Source organism: Sardina pilchardus, chromosome 3 (genome assembly GCF_963854185.1).
Source record: "Sardina pilchardus chromosome 3, fSarPil1.1, whole genome shotgun sequence".
In the NCBI taxonomy this organism is placed as follows: domain Eukaryota; kingdom Metazoa; phylum Chordata; class Actinopteri; order Clupeiformes; family Clupeidae; genus Sardina; species Sardina pilchardus.
Window position 1 is genome coordinate 40,775,192 of NC_084996.1, and position 17,691 is coordinate 40,792,882.

The following is a 17,691-nucleotide window of genomic DNA, read 5'->3' on the forward strand; positions in this document are numbered from 1 at the left end:
GGCAGCTGTAGCTGCTTGGCGCTTTCGTGACTTGTCAAGTGACGTAGGCTAACCTTATCAAAGAACTTATTAAAATATGAAAATAGATATTCCCAAATGTTTAATATAGGCTATAGGGAGTTGCACGCAACATTCATGGATTTTTAGAAACATTTGAATTTAATTTTGTTTTTAATGACCCGCCCAACCCGCCCCGCACATAAAGTGATAATTTCTTTACCCGCCCCAACCCGACCTGACATCACTGCCATGTAGCTCAGTAAAAAGTGAACTAACATAGACAAGCAAAGCTGGCTGGGCTACTTCAGAAAGAGACTAAACCCAGAGATGACCGGAGCACTCAGATTACTTAAGAACTTAATATTATTGTGGTACATAATTGACTGACGTTTCGACGCACTGTGTCTGAGTCAAACCATACTGGTAACATTACACAGTGAACCCCTCTCCCCTCCTCTTCCAAGACATTGGTTAGTAATGAGGGGTGGGTATAACCATCAATTAACCAGTACGAGCACTCATTGAAAGAAAAATGGGCATTAAAGGAATAGTTTGGAATTTTGGACATAGGACCTCATTTCCAACTTTACCGAGGTCATATAGGTCGGTGGAGACTATCGCGTTTTTATCGCGTTTAACCCCTTCCTTCAGTTGCAGCGTTCCCCTTTGCTAACGCTGGTTCTGAGCTAACGCATTTCAACGGTAACATCCAAGACTTACCAAAACCATCTTACTTACTTGACAGCACACCCGAGACAAGTCCTAGTCGCCAGACTATCGATATACATGTCCGTGTTGATAGAATAATTTTAGAAATAAAACTAACCTTGCAACTCAATGATTTATTACATTTTGAGGGACTAGTTTCTCAATATCAATCCGCCACTGCCATACAGGGAACAAAGTAGGCTATTGCAATGCGATGCAAGGTTAGTTTTATTTCTAACATTGTTCTTTCAACACAGGCATGTGCATCGATAGTCTGACGTTATAATTTATTTGTTTCGGGTGTTCTGTGGAGTGTTTTCAGTGGCAGGCTGGATGTTACGGTTGACTTGCATTATCTCGGGACCAGGTTAGCACGAGATGAACACTGCAACTCAAGGAAGGGCAGAAATTCACTGAAAATGGTCTTCACCGACCTATATCACCCCGACTAAGTTGGAAATGAGGTCCTATGTCCAAAATTCCGAACTATTGCTTTAAGTACATCTTTAGTCAGTGTGAAATTAGAAATATAAAGTGAAAATAAATTAAGCTAAGATGACAAATTCAGGGAAAACAGAACAGACACAATTCTTCATTTAGACCATGGGGCTCAACTGTGTTGAGTGTGTGAAGCTAAGGGGGTTTTAGGCACTTCGCTTCGCGTTGTGCCTAACAACAACCTTAGCTGTTTGATTAGACCGTATAAACCACGGCCTCTCGGGGCTTATTGCTTAAATCTATCAAACATCCAATTAAAACGATCTACCTATCAGCATCAATTAAACTGTCATCCATCAACATTCATTAAATTGTCCTATCAACAACTTTTAAGCAATCCATATTCAACTTTTTAACTACCTTCACACTATCAACTTTCATTAAATTATGCAACCACCATGTCTATCCTAGCAATACCTTAGTAACCATATCTACAGTATCTATCTATACATTTGTGCATTTTCATGCACTGGTAATTCCTTGGAATTGCATTTCTCGTTACTGTTTATACTTAATAACTTAATACTTGTATAAACCTTCTCTTTCATCAGGTATGCTGGTGCCAAAGTCAAACTTCTGTCTCCAACACAGCTCAAAGTCATGTTTCCATGGATTAATACTGATGGAGTGGCACTAGCCTCTTACGGTAAGCTTTGTGCTTATAGGAACAGTGTGTACCGTTTTCAACCGTGTACCGTTTTTCATTGTTTATTAACAAAATCAACATTTGCCATTCATGAATGTGGCCTCATTTATGTTTAATTACCACCATCCGCCACCAATTCGAAGCATTTCTATTGGCTCATTTATCGATATTCACATATACAGTTACCTCCATAAGTATTGGAACACATGCTAAAGTTGACTATAAAGAGGAATATAAAATCGTCTGGAAATTGGTCGTATTGCCTTAAATAAAAAATGAGGAAATATCCAACCTTTAAGGACATCAATTTTCTTTGTGAATGAATAAAGTGTCGAACATAAATAAATGTTTTCCTTAAAAGACAGGGATCATAACTATTGGAACTAGTGATGCACCGATGTGAAAATTGTGTATGTTAGGGTTAGGCCTAACCCTTGACCTTCTCGGGTTTTGGAAGCAGATGAATGTTGTGCTTAACAAACAGGAGCATTTCTACTCTCTCTGTACCGATCCTATTTCTCTTTTCACTGACAACATTTGAAGCTGCGGAGAGGAGACGTTCAGTGTCCACACTGGTACTTGGAGCTGAGAGGTACAGTGGGTACGGGTTGAGAATGCACCTTCTCCCGCGGGACTCCCGAAGAGATCCCGCAGGCCGTCAAGCCGATTTTTTTCGAGGCTAAGGCAATGTACCCAAACAACCACCAGGTGGCAGAAAGTTTCATCCCGCATTTCAAAATGATGAAGACCGCATATCCGTCAATAGTCGAGTCCTTAATCTCATTTAATCATTACAATGAAGGTGATGACTGGCGAAATTATTCAAACGACGTTTCAATGAACCATTGTTGAAATGAATGAAAATGGTTATAGAAAATCGCCTACAGCCTAACGCCGACACAGCTGATTCTTTGATTGATTCTAAGCTGTTTTGATGTAGGGGATGGGTAAACTGGCGCGCTACAAACATATAGCAATCAAATGTAGGCTAATATTAGTAGGACTAGCCTACTTAGACACTTTAGTCATAGGCAACGTTGCCAGACGTTGCGAGACATGGAGTGAAATTAGGTCCGGTGATCTGATAATTTGCTGCGCAATTGACCAAGCAACCGCGGACCGACAGAAAAAGAAAGCAAACGTTGCTGCGGAAATGCTTGCTAATTTGATGTGTTTAAACATAGAGCCATACAATTAGGTGTGTCTGTTATTATGATAATTTTCGAGCATAACTGCTTGTCCATAGCTCAGTGACAGGTGTTAATAGCCTTGCCATAAGCACTGCTGCAGGTGCTTCTTTTATTATGCGGTTAGAGCATAAGCGCTTACTCATATAGACTATAACTCAGGGACAGGTGCAAAACCACCAACTGGGATGGATCGAAGGGCAAGCAAGCACTGCCACACAACGTGAAGGCCTTTGTGTTGTCAACACTAAACAGAAAGTTTCCTACGATGGGGAGAAGTGGCCGCAAGGACTGCATCGATAAGATCAACGAATACAGTAATGTTTTACAACCCAGCTGGTATCCGCTGTTCATTCCGACATATCCCCACTCGGCGGTAGGCCTAGGCCTATTTAACTTTTTTTTTTCAAACAACGTGCCATTCCGACATGAGGTCATTAATAGGCTATTAATGTCATAACTATTAGGCTATCATTAGGCTTACTATGCATGGCTGTAGGCAGCTATGAGGCCACTGAGATCTGGACCTCATCGGTTTTGTGAAAGCCGATTGGAAATACATAAGTTTAGAGCGAACGTTTCAACTATGTTTGCCATGGTAGACAAAAACACTCAAATAAAACAATAGCCTAACAAATAACTGCATGCGTAATGGACACGGCTCTATATCCTAAATAATTTTCGAGGTTCGCCATTTGGTAATATGACCTATCCTTACTGACAATAATTTAGATTGAGCACAACTAAAGTTGCACGAAGGCAAAATACAGTCCTAAAAGCCTATTCTATATAGCCTGGCCAATATTGTAGATGTGCAAAAGCAGCATTTGCGTGCGTGCTTGCCGGTGAGGTGTAGCCTACAAAAATGAGCATAACATCTGATTATTAAAGTATGGGTATAGGATATAGGCTAGAGAAGAGTTGGTTTAAAATTCAAGTGTAGTAAAAAAGTTTGTGCACATCCCCGGTCAAGGTGCAGAACAAGAGTAGGCTAAATCATTAAATAATGGAAAAAGGTTCGCACACTTGAAATCCTTCTTTTTTGATTTTATTTTATTTTCGTGTGGTCTTCTTCAGATTAAAATTCAAGTACGTGCGCTATTTAACCCCTCGAGACCGACTGCAGTCTGCTGACACAGCCAGACGACTCTCCCAACCCATTCATTCGTTTTGGCCTATATAACCCATTCATTCGTTTTGTGCGTATATAGATTCCTGCATGCTGCATTACCGTGACCCTTAGCCTACTTTGTGGATGATTTTTTTCTCATTGGAATACAGCAGGACAGAATGCCTTTTATCTAACAAACGCAAAAGCTGAGATTGTTGGAAGGACTAGGCTACTCAACAAACTTGTTTTTCGTTTCTGGGAGATCTCGTTATCGTTTTGGATTGTCGGATTTTTATACTTATTGTTTGGACTTATGGACAATGAACTTTGAGGGGTGGTTGTTAGCGCTTTACAAAGCTTTGTGTTAATAAGTGTCGGTCCTCCTATCCTTCAGCTCACTGCGCGATGCAGTTGCGCATAGTGGCCACGAAGTCATTAACTGTTTACGACACAATACATGATATTTGTGTTTTTCGTTTCTTAGATTTAATGCATGTTTGACATGTAAACAGGCCTTCAGTCCGTTAACTTAAGGCCTTCTTTTGCATGGGGTTGCTCGCATCCGCCCGTAACCTAGACTATTATGTGCATAGTGGCTGCATACTCTTGATTATAATAAGAGGCACACTGTTACAGGACAACTTAAACTGACTTCCCCAATGCTTCCCCGCAGCACATTACATTTTAATATAGGCTAATATAGGATGAACAAAGTCTATGCTATATTAAATCCAGTAGCCTAATAATTCTATGTGCCACGTCCGATTTCGCAAGTGATGTAGTAGGCTACGTTTAAACATCGACAAACGTCTGTGAGACTACCCATTTCATGAAGAGCAATTGTCTTGTGCGATCATTCCCCCTCCCCCACACTTGTCTAACCAGTTCACTAGACATTATAGCCTACCTATATGCGGCATCGAGGACGATTGCCTCCCTCCCCCCTCTCTCTCGACAGACACTTCCTGACACTAGGGCTCGGGATCATGATATCAAAACTTCGCGGGCACAGCCACATTGGCAGTTTACTCCTTAGTTTACTATGGATTACTATGGATTTACTCCCGCCTTTTAGTGTGTTCCTGTTACTTAGTTTTTGCCTTCTTGGTAGTATGTTGCTGTGTAGTGGGGTGTAACAGTGCAACCCACGATCGCAAGAGGAAAAGAATAAATCGCTACTATATTTCTGCTTCTTGTCTTGTGCATCTGAATGAATGGATATTACGTTCAGTGCGCTACCAAATGGCGGCGATATTCCTAGAATGCAAGGCGTGTGCCCGAGCCCTATTATGTAAATGTAAAAATGTGTGTGTGCGCTGAACCACGAATTCACATGTTAACTTTTCTTTTCAGCAGACATCGCAATCATAAAAAAATCACAAAACGTTTTAATAAAATAATGCCTCTTGTCTTAATGGGTTCCGGGGGTTCGTAGAGTAAGTTTTGAACCCCGGTCGCTGACGTATGATTAAGATGCCTCAACCAGTTACGCCACAGTTCGAGTGTCAATCTCTTCGCACTTAGCCAACAAATATAAAGGATTCAGTCAGTCGAGTTCATTTATTCGCGGCATGTACTTGAAACGCCGATCAAAAGTTCTGACATGTTAAACTGACGTTAGTCATTAATTCACCACATGATAAAATGCTGTTATATTGACGCCCAGTAGCCCACGGTAGTCTATGTCTATCTCTGAATCAACATGAACATGCATAACGAGATTCATATTCTAAGTTGCTAGAAACTTCTTTTGCGGAGCTAGGCCTACTAGTCGATGGTTACAATGAATCACCCTCACTGCCCTATCGCATATCTGACCATCCATTGTTACAATGTAACAAAATGCGCGATCTTCTCCATGCATGTAGCCTACGGTTATAAGTAAAGTGACATGATAGGCATGTAGGCCTATTAAAGATATTTCTGTTAAATACATTTTATTTTCAGTTCAAAAGTGGTGGGGACAAAATCTGTGATAAAGTGCTGGGTAAGCTACCCAGCGTCGCCGGTTAAAATGAACATGCCTCCGTTTTAAAATAGCCTATAGGCCTACACATTTCTAAGTATTCCTAGCATAAATGTAGCCTAAATGTCCATCTTGTCCATCTCTTTCGTCTTCGCCTTGACAATAATAGCCTATTCACGGAAATGCGGTCTTGTAACCGTAATGAATTAATGAATTAATCTAAGGTTGCCTATATCGAGTCTTTCAGGTTGAATTGAAGGCTTCTAAAACCATTTTCATTAATTTCAACAATGGTTTATTGAATCGTCGTTTGATTATAATTTCACCTTCATTTTAATGATTAAATGAGACGGATTAAATGAGACGGATATGCGAAGCATTTCTCTCCCTCTCCATTGACCAAAACGTTGCTCTGGCATCTCTGCTGGACTGACTGAGTTATAGGCTACGTCGAGTGAGAGAGCCAGCTGTGAGGTACGCTGTAAAACATTCGAAAACTCTGAAACTGCAATCCGACATGCCGAGCGTGATGTCTCTTTTCTCCGCTTGTCACCAGCGCGGTGTCTTCGGGTTTTTCCGTGTTTTCCGGTATGAGCCGAACCTTAATTTTATTAAGGCGGTCTTATGTTGCCCCCCTGCGGTTGCAGTTTTAATTAAAGTCCCGATGCTTCGGGAGTCCCGATGTGCGGGAAAGAAAGGAGCATTCTCAACCCGTACCATCTGTACTTGCGTGCCACTGGGGCGAGGGCAGGGAAGCGGGTCATGTTGCTTTGCCAGTACTGCAGTGGGCTCACATTTCTGGGGATAGTGGGCTCACTCAGGTAACCATGCACCTAAAAGAACAATTGAGAAGTGTATAAATAAATATACATCTCTGGCAAATCATCAGAAAATTATCATTTAACATTTGTATTCATGACATCAAATGAAATAAAATAATAGTTCATTCAATTACATTATTTTCTTATGAGGCCAAAACTCTTAAGTCTAAAAGTTCAATAATAACTATAGATCACAGTTTTTCATGAGATTAGACTAGATTAGAGATTACTTAGACACAAAGAAATGTGAAATACTTCACTTGAATAAAAGACTAAAAATCATTAAAAATCATTAAAAGATAATCTTCAAATAGAATAGTAAACATAGCCTACCTGCACACTCGTTGGGCCTGTTGTCTGTTCATCCTGCTCCTTTTCCTCCTGCTCCTTTTCCTCCAGAATTTCATCTAACATGTCCAGGAATGAATGCCCTTCACTTGACGTACGCATCCTCTTTTCTTGTGGTTCACCTTCTATTGGCTCAGCTTCTTCTGCGACTGGTGTAGGCCCAACTGTGGCTCTGGTGCTGGTCGTCGCTGACGCTGTCATCATCTTGTCCACTTCTTTCTCTAGCTTGTTTTTTGCCAGTAGCTTGAGGTCTGCGTCAAAGTAGCGATCTTTATATCTGGGGTCCAGGATTGTTGCCAAGTAGTAGAGTTGCTCAGAGAAACTGGTTTCAAATCTCTTGTTCACAGCTTCAAGTGCCACAACAGACGGGATCATGTCAGCAGCTGTAGCTGTATGCGAGCTGATCTCTCTCGTCAACTCTTCAAAAGGTGCCAGGAGTGTTGTCATTTTCTCAATGAGACTCCACTGATTTGCGTTGAGAGATGCAGGCAGTCCGTGGTAAGCCTCGTACATAACCAGTGCGCGCTTCAGTTCCAGCAGAGTTGTCATCATCATGAATGTACTATTCCAGCGCGTTGGGACGTCCTGTTGTAGAATTTTGGTCTTCATTCCCATCTCTCTCTGGATGTCTCTCAGCCGAGAGATACCAATGTTAAAATGTCCGACTATTTTTCTGGCTATAGCCAAAGAGTCAACAACGCTTCGCTAGTGGTGGGGAAAAAAATCGATTCTGTTCAGTATCGTGATATTTTGTGCATGCAATTATATCGATACGAGTAGCTCAAGTATCGCAATACTTAATTATATAATTTAATTATCTATTTTACTTTTATTTGAGGCGAGTTTACTCAGGGTTTACTCTGATCACATTGAATTTGCTAGATAGATAGATAGATAGATAATTTATTGATCCCCAAGGGAGAAATTGAAGATATTACGCTCACAAGGTGGCGCTTGTTGTGGCGTTTTGTTGTGCATTCAACGGCAATTTCAAATTGAAAGTGTGGGTGTGTTTCGGTTTTCAACAAAAAGCAAATAGTAAGGACCTTGATATGCACCATGCCATGACAAAGTGAGTTGAACAGTGTTATTTTCCTTATTTTTTGTAATGCCTTCGAACAATATGAGAGACATCAATAGCAATATATCGCAGAATCGAATCGCAATACTTGTTGTATCGCAATATGTTTAGAATCGCAATAATATCGAATTGTGGCCCAAATATCGCAATAGTATCGAATTGTCATTCTTTTGCCAATTCCCACCCCTACGCTTCGCTGGCTTAGTACTGCATCGTGTACAGCTAACTGCCCAAGATGAGCCATACAGCCCAGGCTTTTAACACCACACTCCTCCATCGCCTTCACCATATTTTGTGCATTGTCTCGAAGCACGACGTGCACATTTTCTTTCCGGATTTTCCATTGTGTAAACATGTAGTCAAATGCACTGGCTATGGCGGCACCTAGAACAAATAATAATGATTAAAAAAAAAACCTGTTTAATGAAAGACACGTTAGCTAGCTGGCACATGATATAAAGCCTTTTTCCACAACCAACTTCTGCCATTCTGTAGTATGCTACGCGATGCTAGCCTAGACAGAAACCCCAAAACAATCCTGCATTCACTAGCACAGTCCAAACTTTAGAGCTATCTCGTCTGCTTAGTAGGCTTATGCAAATGGGAAAAAAAAACATACAGCGCAGATTTTTCTCTGTTGTTCGATTGGTTTGGCAAGACGACTGCTGTTGTTTGCAATTCCTATTTCGACCATACCTACTGATACAGTTATATTTAGCGAGTAGTGCTAGGTGTTAGGCACATGCAAGCCAGCCATCATGCACAACTTTCCCTTTTGCTTTGACTATTATTTCATTTCCATCTGTCCAAAAAAAATAGCCAAGCTTACCTGTATGCGAGCCAGGAAATTCTTGGGCATGTAACACCACTCTCTTCATCTCGAAGCGTTCGTCAATCCACTGAGCCGTGAGGCTCAACATGCTTGTTTGGTTGAGGTCGGAACTCCAAATGTCCGTTGTGAAACTGATGTCATTGACATTGCTGTCGAGTAACTTGTGGACGTTGGTAGCTACGTTATCATGTAAGGCAGGCAGGGCAACATCCGCAAAGTAATTGTTAACGGTGTGCTCTCAATGCGCATTATGTTTTTGTTTTGTTAAAGTCGCAAATGTGATAATGCTGTTGTTTTCTTTATTGATTGTTTTGTGAGGATGAGACTTGGGTCTGCATTGTCAGTTCCCAGTTTAATCATAAACATGACTTTCTACTGAATAGCCATTAATATAGAAAATACAGTTCTGATTCGTTATCCATGTTTGAGTATCAAGTATGTGTACTGTAAATCATGCACATGTAAGGCTTACATGAACATCTCAGATTATTGAATTCACAAAACCTGTTGCGTGAACTATATAACTATATTCACTATATAAACCGCTCACAAAAAGTAAGGAAACTTGACTTTGGCCCATTATATCTCCACTTTAATAATACAAATCACTAAAGTGTTTTATGTCATTTTCATCGTTTATTAGTCACCTTTACAATGAGGTACAGCTTGTAAGCATTGGGCTCCCATGGAATGAGCAACACAAGCAAACGTGTAAGTAGTGCCAACGAAAAATGTTAGGCATACATTCGTTCATTTTATACTCAGTGTCAGGGTCCTCAGTAGCGTGTAGAGGATCCATATGCAGCCACAACAGCTTGGCACCTTCTTCTCATGCTGGTCACCAACCTGGCTACATTCTGTGGGATGGCATTCCATTCCTCGATAAGGATCTGTCAGCCAACTTGGTTCTGTTGGTGACTCTGGCACGTACAGCACGCCCAAGCTGATCCCACAAGTGTTCAATTGGGTTGAGGTCTGGACTCACGTCACGGCAGGCCATTCCATCCTCTCCACTCCCCAAATTCTGGAGGTACTCTCTGATGATTCCAGCTCTATCGGGGCGAGCGTTGTCATCCTGGAGGATGGCATTTGGTCCCATATTCTGGAGATATGGAAGTGCCACTGGCTCCAGAATCTCATCCCGGTATCTAAACTTATCTGGTAGCACTTGAAGCCCAAAACGAAATGTCTGGCAGCAGAACCCTATTACTGGCCATTTTGGCACATTTTTGGTTGGCACTACTCAGACATTTGGCTGGATTGCTCATTCCATGATTGCCCTATGCTTACAAACTATACCTCATTGTAAAGGTGACAAATCAACGATAAAAATGATATGAAACACTTTACTGGTTGGCATTACTAAAGGGGAGATATAATGGGCCAAAGTCAAGTTTCCTTACTTTTTGTGAGCAGTTTAGTTTAAAAGTAAAACTTGTTCAGAATAATACAACACACATGTCCACCAAATCTGGGCCATTTCCGTGAATGTATGTGTCAACCACAAAACACAACGCACTGGGTGGCGCTATAGAGTCCCTGAGCCACACCCTAGGCCAGAGGTCTGTCTCTCAGTAGAGGTATCAATTCCACAGGTAGCTGCCAAATTTCAAGAGTTTTAGAGCAGGCCAAGTTGGTGAAAAAGGGCACAACATTTCCGGTATGAGGATTCCACTATAAATATAGCCGCAAGCGGCGATGGCGGGCCCGAGCACCTGCGGTGCGGAGACCTGTGACATTTCGGAATCTAACAAAGCAACATGTGCGTGTTGGTGGGCATTAGGGATGTTAACCGGTGACTGTTTGACCGATGGTTGACCGTATCCACGTTAGCCGACCAAAGTTGTCGCTAGTCGGTTAAAAAAAAAAAAAGAGCCATCTTTAAATTAGGCTAAAGACAGTGGACTAAATGCTACTACAGCTAGCCCTCTCATTCCAAGAAGATCTTTTTTGCGTGAAGTTAACAAATTATCCCTCACACTCAATGTTTCATAACTCGCCTGCTTGTAGGCTACGCTACGTAATAAACCAATTTGATTTAGATTTGGAAAGACATTACATCTACATTTCAGGAAGGGTCATCAATGGTAACAGATAAGGTAATGATCATCTTTCGTTATTATTGTTAGCACTTCCTCAAACTAAGCTGCGTCTCTTCGGAGCTGTCATTTTCATAAGTGAGCCGCGGTCATTTCAGCTTCAAATGAGCTTCTAACGCTAGACTAACGCCTTTATTTGCAACGCGATCACCTTGTACCCAAACCATTTTCGGAGCAAAGGAACCATTTGTCCTCCACTTACAAGCTCCTTGGTTTGCAGGACTCATGTTTGGCGCTATAGGATTTTAAAAAAGTGATGTGAGTGAAAGGGCGGCGCCGGGGCTGTGTGTATGAGCGTGGGACAGAGAGATGAGAGTTGGGAAATTGCGTGGCTGTTATTTCAAATAGCATAATTTATTTTAAACGAATCGGTTAACTGGTTTCAACCGGCTAATGAGCCTCGGTGGTCGGTCAAGAAAATTTGTAGTTTTCGCCATCCCTAGTGGGCATGTGCATGAGCAACACACATGCCCACCAAATTTGGTCAATTTTCCTGAATGTATGTGTCAACCACAAATGACAACACGCTAGGTGGCGCTATAGAGTCCCTAAGCCACACCCTGGGCCAGAGCTCTATCTCTGACTATCGATAGCAATAACGCACAAGCCCACCAAATTTGGTTAATTTTCGTGAATGTGTGTGTCAACCACAACACACAGTGCGCTAGGTGGCGCTATACAGTCCCTAAGACACCCTTGACCAGAGCGCTGTCTCTGAATAGCTATAGCAATAACACATATGCCAACCAAATTTGGTTCATTTTCGTGAATGTATGTGTCATCCACAACAGACAATGCACTAGGTGGCGCTATAGAATCCCTAAGCCACACCCGAGGCCAGAGCTCTGTCTCTGACTACCGATGGCAATAACACACAAGCCCACCAAATTTGGTTCATTTTGGTGAATGTACGTGTCAACCACAACAGACAATGCATTAGGTGGCGCTCTAGAGTCCCTAAGCCACACTCTAGGCCAGAGCTCTGTCTCTGACTACCGATGGCAATAACACACAAGCCCACCAAATTTGGTTAATTTTCGTGAATGTTTGTGTCAACCACAACAGACAATGCACTAGGTGGCGCTATAGAGTCCCGAATCCACACCTTAGAACAGAGCTCTGTCTCTGACCATTGATCGCAATAACACACAAGCCCACCAAATTTGGTTAATTTTCGTGAATGTTTGTGTCAACCACACCAGATAACGTGCTGCTAGGTGGCGCTATAGAGTCCCGAAGCCACACCTTAAGCCAGAGCTCTGTCTCTGACTAGCGGTAGTAATATCACACAAGCCCACCAAATTTGGTTCATTTTTGTGAATGTATGAGTCAACCACAATAGACAACGTGCTAGGTGGCGCTATAGAGTCCTTAAGCCACACCCTAGGCCAGAGCTCTGTCTCTGACTGGCCATAGCAATAACACACAAGTCCACCAAATTTGGTTCATTTTCTTGAATGTTTGTGTCAACCACAACAGAAAACGTGCTGCTAGGTAGCGCTATAGAGTCCCAAAGCCACACCTTAGGCCAGAGCTCTGTCCCTGACTAGCAGAAGCAATTCCACATGTAGCTGCCAAATTACATCCAATTTATAACTTTTTTTCTGCCTATAACACCAACTTCCTGTTTTGTAATAAGACGCCATAATTCAAACCTTCGCCATTTCGATATGCTTCGAAAATTCAAAAATCTGTTTGCAATTCCTCTCGGGCAACCCCTCAAGATCCTTTTACTGCTCATATGACATGATTTCGATAAACCGTCTAGGAGAAGTGTTTCAAAATACATGATGTGCTAAAATCTTAATCATAATCATAACTCAAATTTGTTTAAGATTCACTATGTAGTGTAAAAGCAAAAGTTGTTCAGATTCATACAACACATCTGCCTACCAAATTTGGTTCATTTTCGTGCATGCACGTGTCAACCACAACAGACGCGGTAGGTGGCGCTATAGAGTCCCTGAGCCACACCCTAGGCCAGGGCTCTGTCTCTGAGCATCAAATGCAATTCTACATGTGCCTGCCAAATTACAAGAGTTTTGGAGCATGCCAAGTTGGTGAAACGGCCGCACGGGCTAAGAGGAAAAGAGAATAAGAATAATCTGAGCAAAAACAATAGGGCCTTGCACCTACGGTGCAGCCGCTGCTACAGCGGCCGCACCTCGGTGCTCGGGCCCTAATAATAGTAATAATAACTAGAAATGCAATTCCAAGGAATTACCAGTGCATGAAAATGCAAAAATAGATAGATAATGTAGATATGGTTACTAAGGTGTAGCTAGGGTAAACATGGTGGTTGCATAGTTTACAGAGAGTTGATAGTGTGAAGGTAGACAGTTTAAAGATGAAACATTCCAGCTCTAACTTAACTAATGATTTCTATTCATGTTAAAATGTTGATTAGCTAACTTAGGTAATGATTTCTAGCAGTTATGCTAAAAATGTTAATTATGCTAGCAATGCTAACTTTACTAACAATGCTAACCAGGTTGATTAGCTAACTTAACCGATGATTTCTAGCAGTAATGCTAAAAATGCTAACTATGCTAACAATGCTAAATATGCTAACAATGCTAACCAGGTTGATTAGCTAATTTAGTTGATGATTTTTTGCAGTTATGCTAAAAATGCTAACTATGTTAACTATGCTAACCATGCTAACTAGCTAACTTCCTAGTGAGGACTTTTATTTTGAAACATTTGTTGCCAGGGTATCCATGGTGGCCACTATCAGGAAACAAGAAGTTACTGCAGTATAATCATGTTGGTTGCTATGGAAACGGTCATAAACACTTCATTTTAATGGTTGCTATGTTGGTTGCTAGGTACATGGAGGTTTCATGTAGTTGACTGGAGGCATAGTGGATGATAACTGACGGTTGGAATGGTTGAACAGTTCAATAGTTGAGTAGTTTCAATGGTTAAATGATTTAATAGTGTATTATTGCAGTGAGGACTTTTATTTTGAAACAGTTGTGGACAGAGGAAACAGGATTAAAAGTTAACAGGATATGTAGTCTTCTGAGAGACTGTATGCTTAAAGCCAGAGAAACTGACAGTTGGTGCCCAGGTGGCCGGCCACCTGGCGTAAGATTCTAATTGCTGCCGTGATGTCATAATGAGCAATGTTAAGTCTATGGGGAAATAGCTCAGTGTTAAATCTATGGGGAAATCGTTTTTTAATTCATAGTTTAAAAAGTATAAAAGTTACAAAGTTGAAAAATACAAAGCACACATGGCATAAGCAAGACCTACGCAACAACGTTTGAATGAAGTTTCTACGTTAAACGGTTGAAGCTGAATTGCGAGCGTTAGAAGAAGAAGAACTAGAAATGCAATTCCAAGGAATTACCAGTGCATGAAAATGCAAAAATAGATAGATAATGTAGATATGGTTACTAAGGTGTAGCTAGGGTAAACATGGTGGTTGCATAGTTTACAGAGAGTTGATAGTGTGAAGGTAGACAGTTTAAAGATGAAACGTTCCAGTTCTAACTTAACTAATGATTTCTATTCATGTTAAAATGTTGATTAGCTAACTTAGCTAATGATTTCTAGCAGTTACGCTAAAAATGCTTACTATGCTAGCAATGCTAACAATGCTAACCAGGTTGATTAGCTAACTTAACCGATGATTTCTAGCAGTAATGCTAAAAATGCTAACTATGCTAACAATGCTAAATTTGCTAACAATGCTAACCAGGTTAATTAGCTAACTTAGTTGATGATTTTTTGCAGTTATGCTAAAAATGCTAACTATGCTAACAATGCTAACTATGCTAACCATGGTAACTAGCTAACTTGCTAGTGAGGACTTTTATTTTGAAACATTTGTTGCTAGGGTATCCATGGTGGCCACTATCAGGAAACAAGAAGTTACTGCAGTATAATCATGTTGGTTGCTATGGAAACGGTCATAAACACTTTTTAATGGTTGCTATGTTGGTTGCTAGGTACATGGAGGTTTCATGTAGTTGACTGGAGGCATAGTGGATGATAACTGACAGTTGGAATGGTTGAACAGTTCAATAGTTGAGTAGTTTCAATGGTTAAATGATTTAATAGTGTATTATTGCAGTGAGGACCTTTATTTTGAAACAGTTGTGGACAGAGGAAGTAGTGAAACAGGATCTGTAGTCTTAATGAGATTGTATGCTTAAAGCCTGAGACAGAAGGTGCTTCTCATAGCGTTTACGCGTCCTCTCTCGCTCCTCACTGATCTACATAAAGAATGATGGAGCGGCAACAATGGGATAGTCTAGCCCTTCTTCTATCTTTCTTTATGTAGATCATTGAGGATCGAGGATCGAGGGAGGACATATAAACGCTGCTTGAGAGGGACCCACAGTAAATACTTTAAAAGTTGTATGTAGATAGTCTAATTAATGTTGATAGATAGAATGTTTAATGGATGTTGATAGGCAGATTGTTTAATAGATATTGATTGACAGTTTAATGGGTGGATGAGTGAATGGTCTGAAGAAGATGAATGGATAGAAGGTTGGATGGAATGTGCCTTATATTCTTGTTAAGAGAGACACTGATACAGCTCTCTGAGAGTAGTTGATACAGGTGTAATCAATTTAACTGGCTAGTCTTAAGAGAGAGTGTGCTTAAAGCCTGAGACAGAGTAAATCATTTAAAAGTTGAATGTAGATAGTCTAATTAATGTTGATAGACAGAGAGTTTAATGGATGTTGATAGGCAGATTGTTTAATAGATGTTGATAGACAGTTTAATGGGTGGATGAGTGAATGGTCTGAAGAAGATGAATGGATAGAAAGTTGGATGGAATGTGCCTTATATTCTTGTAGAATGGAGAGACACAGCTCTCTACTGAGAGTAGTGGATACAGATACAGGTGTAATCAATTTAACTGGCTAGTCTTAAGAGAGCCAGCCTGAGACAGAGTAGATTGTTTAAAAGTTCAATGTAGAGCGTCTAATTGATGTTGTTGATAGGCAGACTGTTTAGAATGGGTGGATGAGTGAATGGTTTGAAGAAGATGAATGGATATAAAGTTGGATGGAATTAGGAGGACTTATTTTGATACTGTTGTGCGCAGAGGATACAGGGGAACAGAATATGTAGTCTTCAGAGAGGAGCCTGAGAGAAACTGACAGTTGGTGCCCAGGTGGCTGACCAGCTGGGGTAACATTCTAATTGCTGCCGTGATGTCATAATGAGCAATGTTAAGTCTATGGGGGAAATGGTGATAGTTTTTAACTAATAGTTTAAAAAGTATAAAAGTTACAAAGTTGAAAAATATAAAGCACATATGGCATAAGCAAGACCTACGCAACAAAGTTTGAATGAAGTTTCTACGTTAAACGGTTGAAGCTGAATTGCGAGCGTTAGAAGAAGAAGTTTAACTAGAAATGCAATTCCAAGGAATTACCAGTGCATGAAAATGCAAAAATAGATAGATAATGTAGATATGGTTACTAAGGTGTAGCTAGGGTAAACATGGTGGTTGCATAGTTTACAGAGAGTTGATAGTGTGAAGGTAGACAGTTAAAAGATGAAACATTCCAGTTCTAACTTAACTAATGATTTCTATTCATGTTAAAATGTTGATTAGCTAACTTAGCTAATGATTTCTAGCAGTTATGTTAAAAATGCTAATAATGTTAGCAATGCTAACTTTATTAACAATGCTAACCAGGTTGATTAGCTAACTTAACCGATGATTTCTAGCAGTAATGCTAAAAATGCTAACTATGCTAACAATGCTAAATTTGCTAACAATGCTAACCAGGTTGATTAGCTAACTTAGTTGATGATTTTTTGCAGTTATGCTAAAAATGCTAACTATGCTAACAATGCTAACTATGCTAACCATGCTAACTAGCTAACTTGCTAGTGAGGACTTTTATTTTGAAACATTTGTTGCTAGGGTTTCCATGGTGGCCACTCTCAGGAAACAAGAAGTTACTGCAGTATAATCATGTTGGTTGCTATGGAAACGGTCATAAACACTTAATTTGAATGGTTGCTATGTTGGTTGCTAGGTACATGGAGGTTTCATGTAGTTGACTGGAGGCATAGTGGATGATAACTGACAGTTGGAATGGTTGAACAGTTAAATAGTTGAGTAGTTACAATGGTTAAATGATTTAATAGTGTATTATTGCAGTGAGGACCTTTATTTTGAAACAGTTGTGGACAGAGGAAGTAGTGAAACAGGATCTGTAGTCTTAATGAGATTGTATGCTTAAAGCCTGAGACAGAAGGTGCCTCTCATATAGCGTTTACGCGTCCTCTCTCGCTCCTCGATCCTCACTGATCTACATAAAGAATGATGGAGCGGCAACAATGGGATAGTCTAGCCCTTCTTCTATCTTTCTTTATGTAGATCATTGAGGATCGAGGAGCGAGGGAGGACATATAA

The 17,691-nt window shown here is 40.6% G+C and overlaps 1 protein-coding gene across 1 annotated transcript in view; it reads left to right on the forward strand.

Annotated features, from left to right (window-relative positions):
* Positions 1 to 17,691, forward strand: part of foxred1 (FAD-dependent oxidoreductase domain containing 1) — an 89,511-nt gene that overhangs the window by 20,382 nt on the left and 51,438 nt on the right. Inside the window, exon 5 of the mRNA XM_062533296.1 lies at positions 1,758 to 1,852. Coding sequence (XP_062389280.1) covers positions 1,758 to 1,852 — 95 coding nt within the window. The remainder of the gene's footprint in view (positions 1 to 1,757; positions 1,853 to 17,691) is intronic.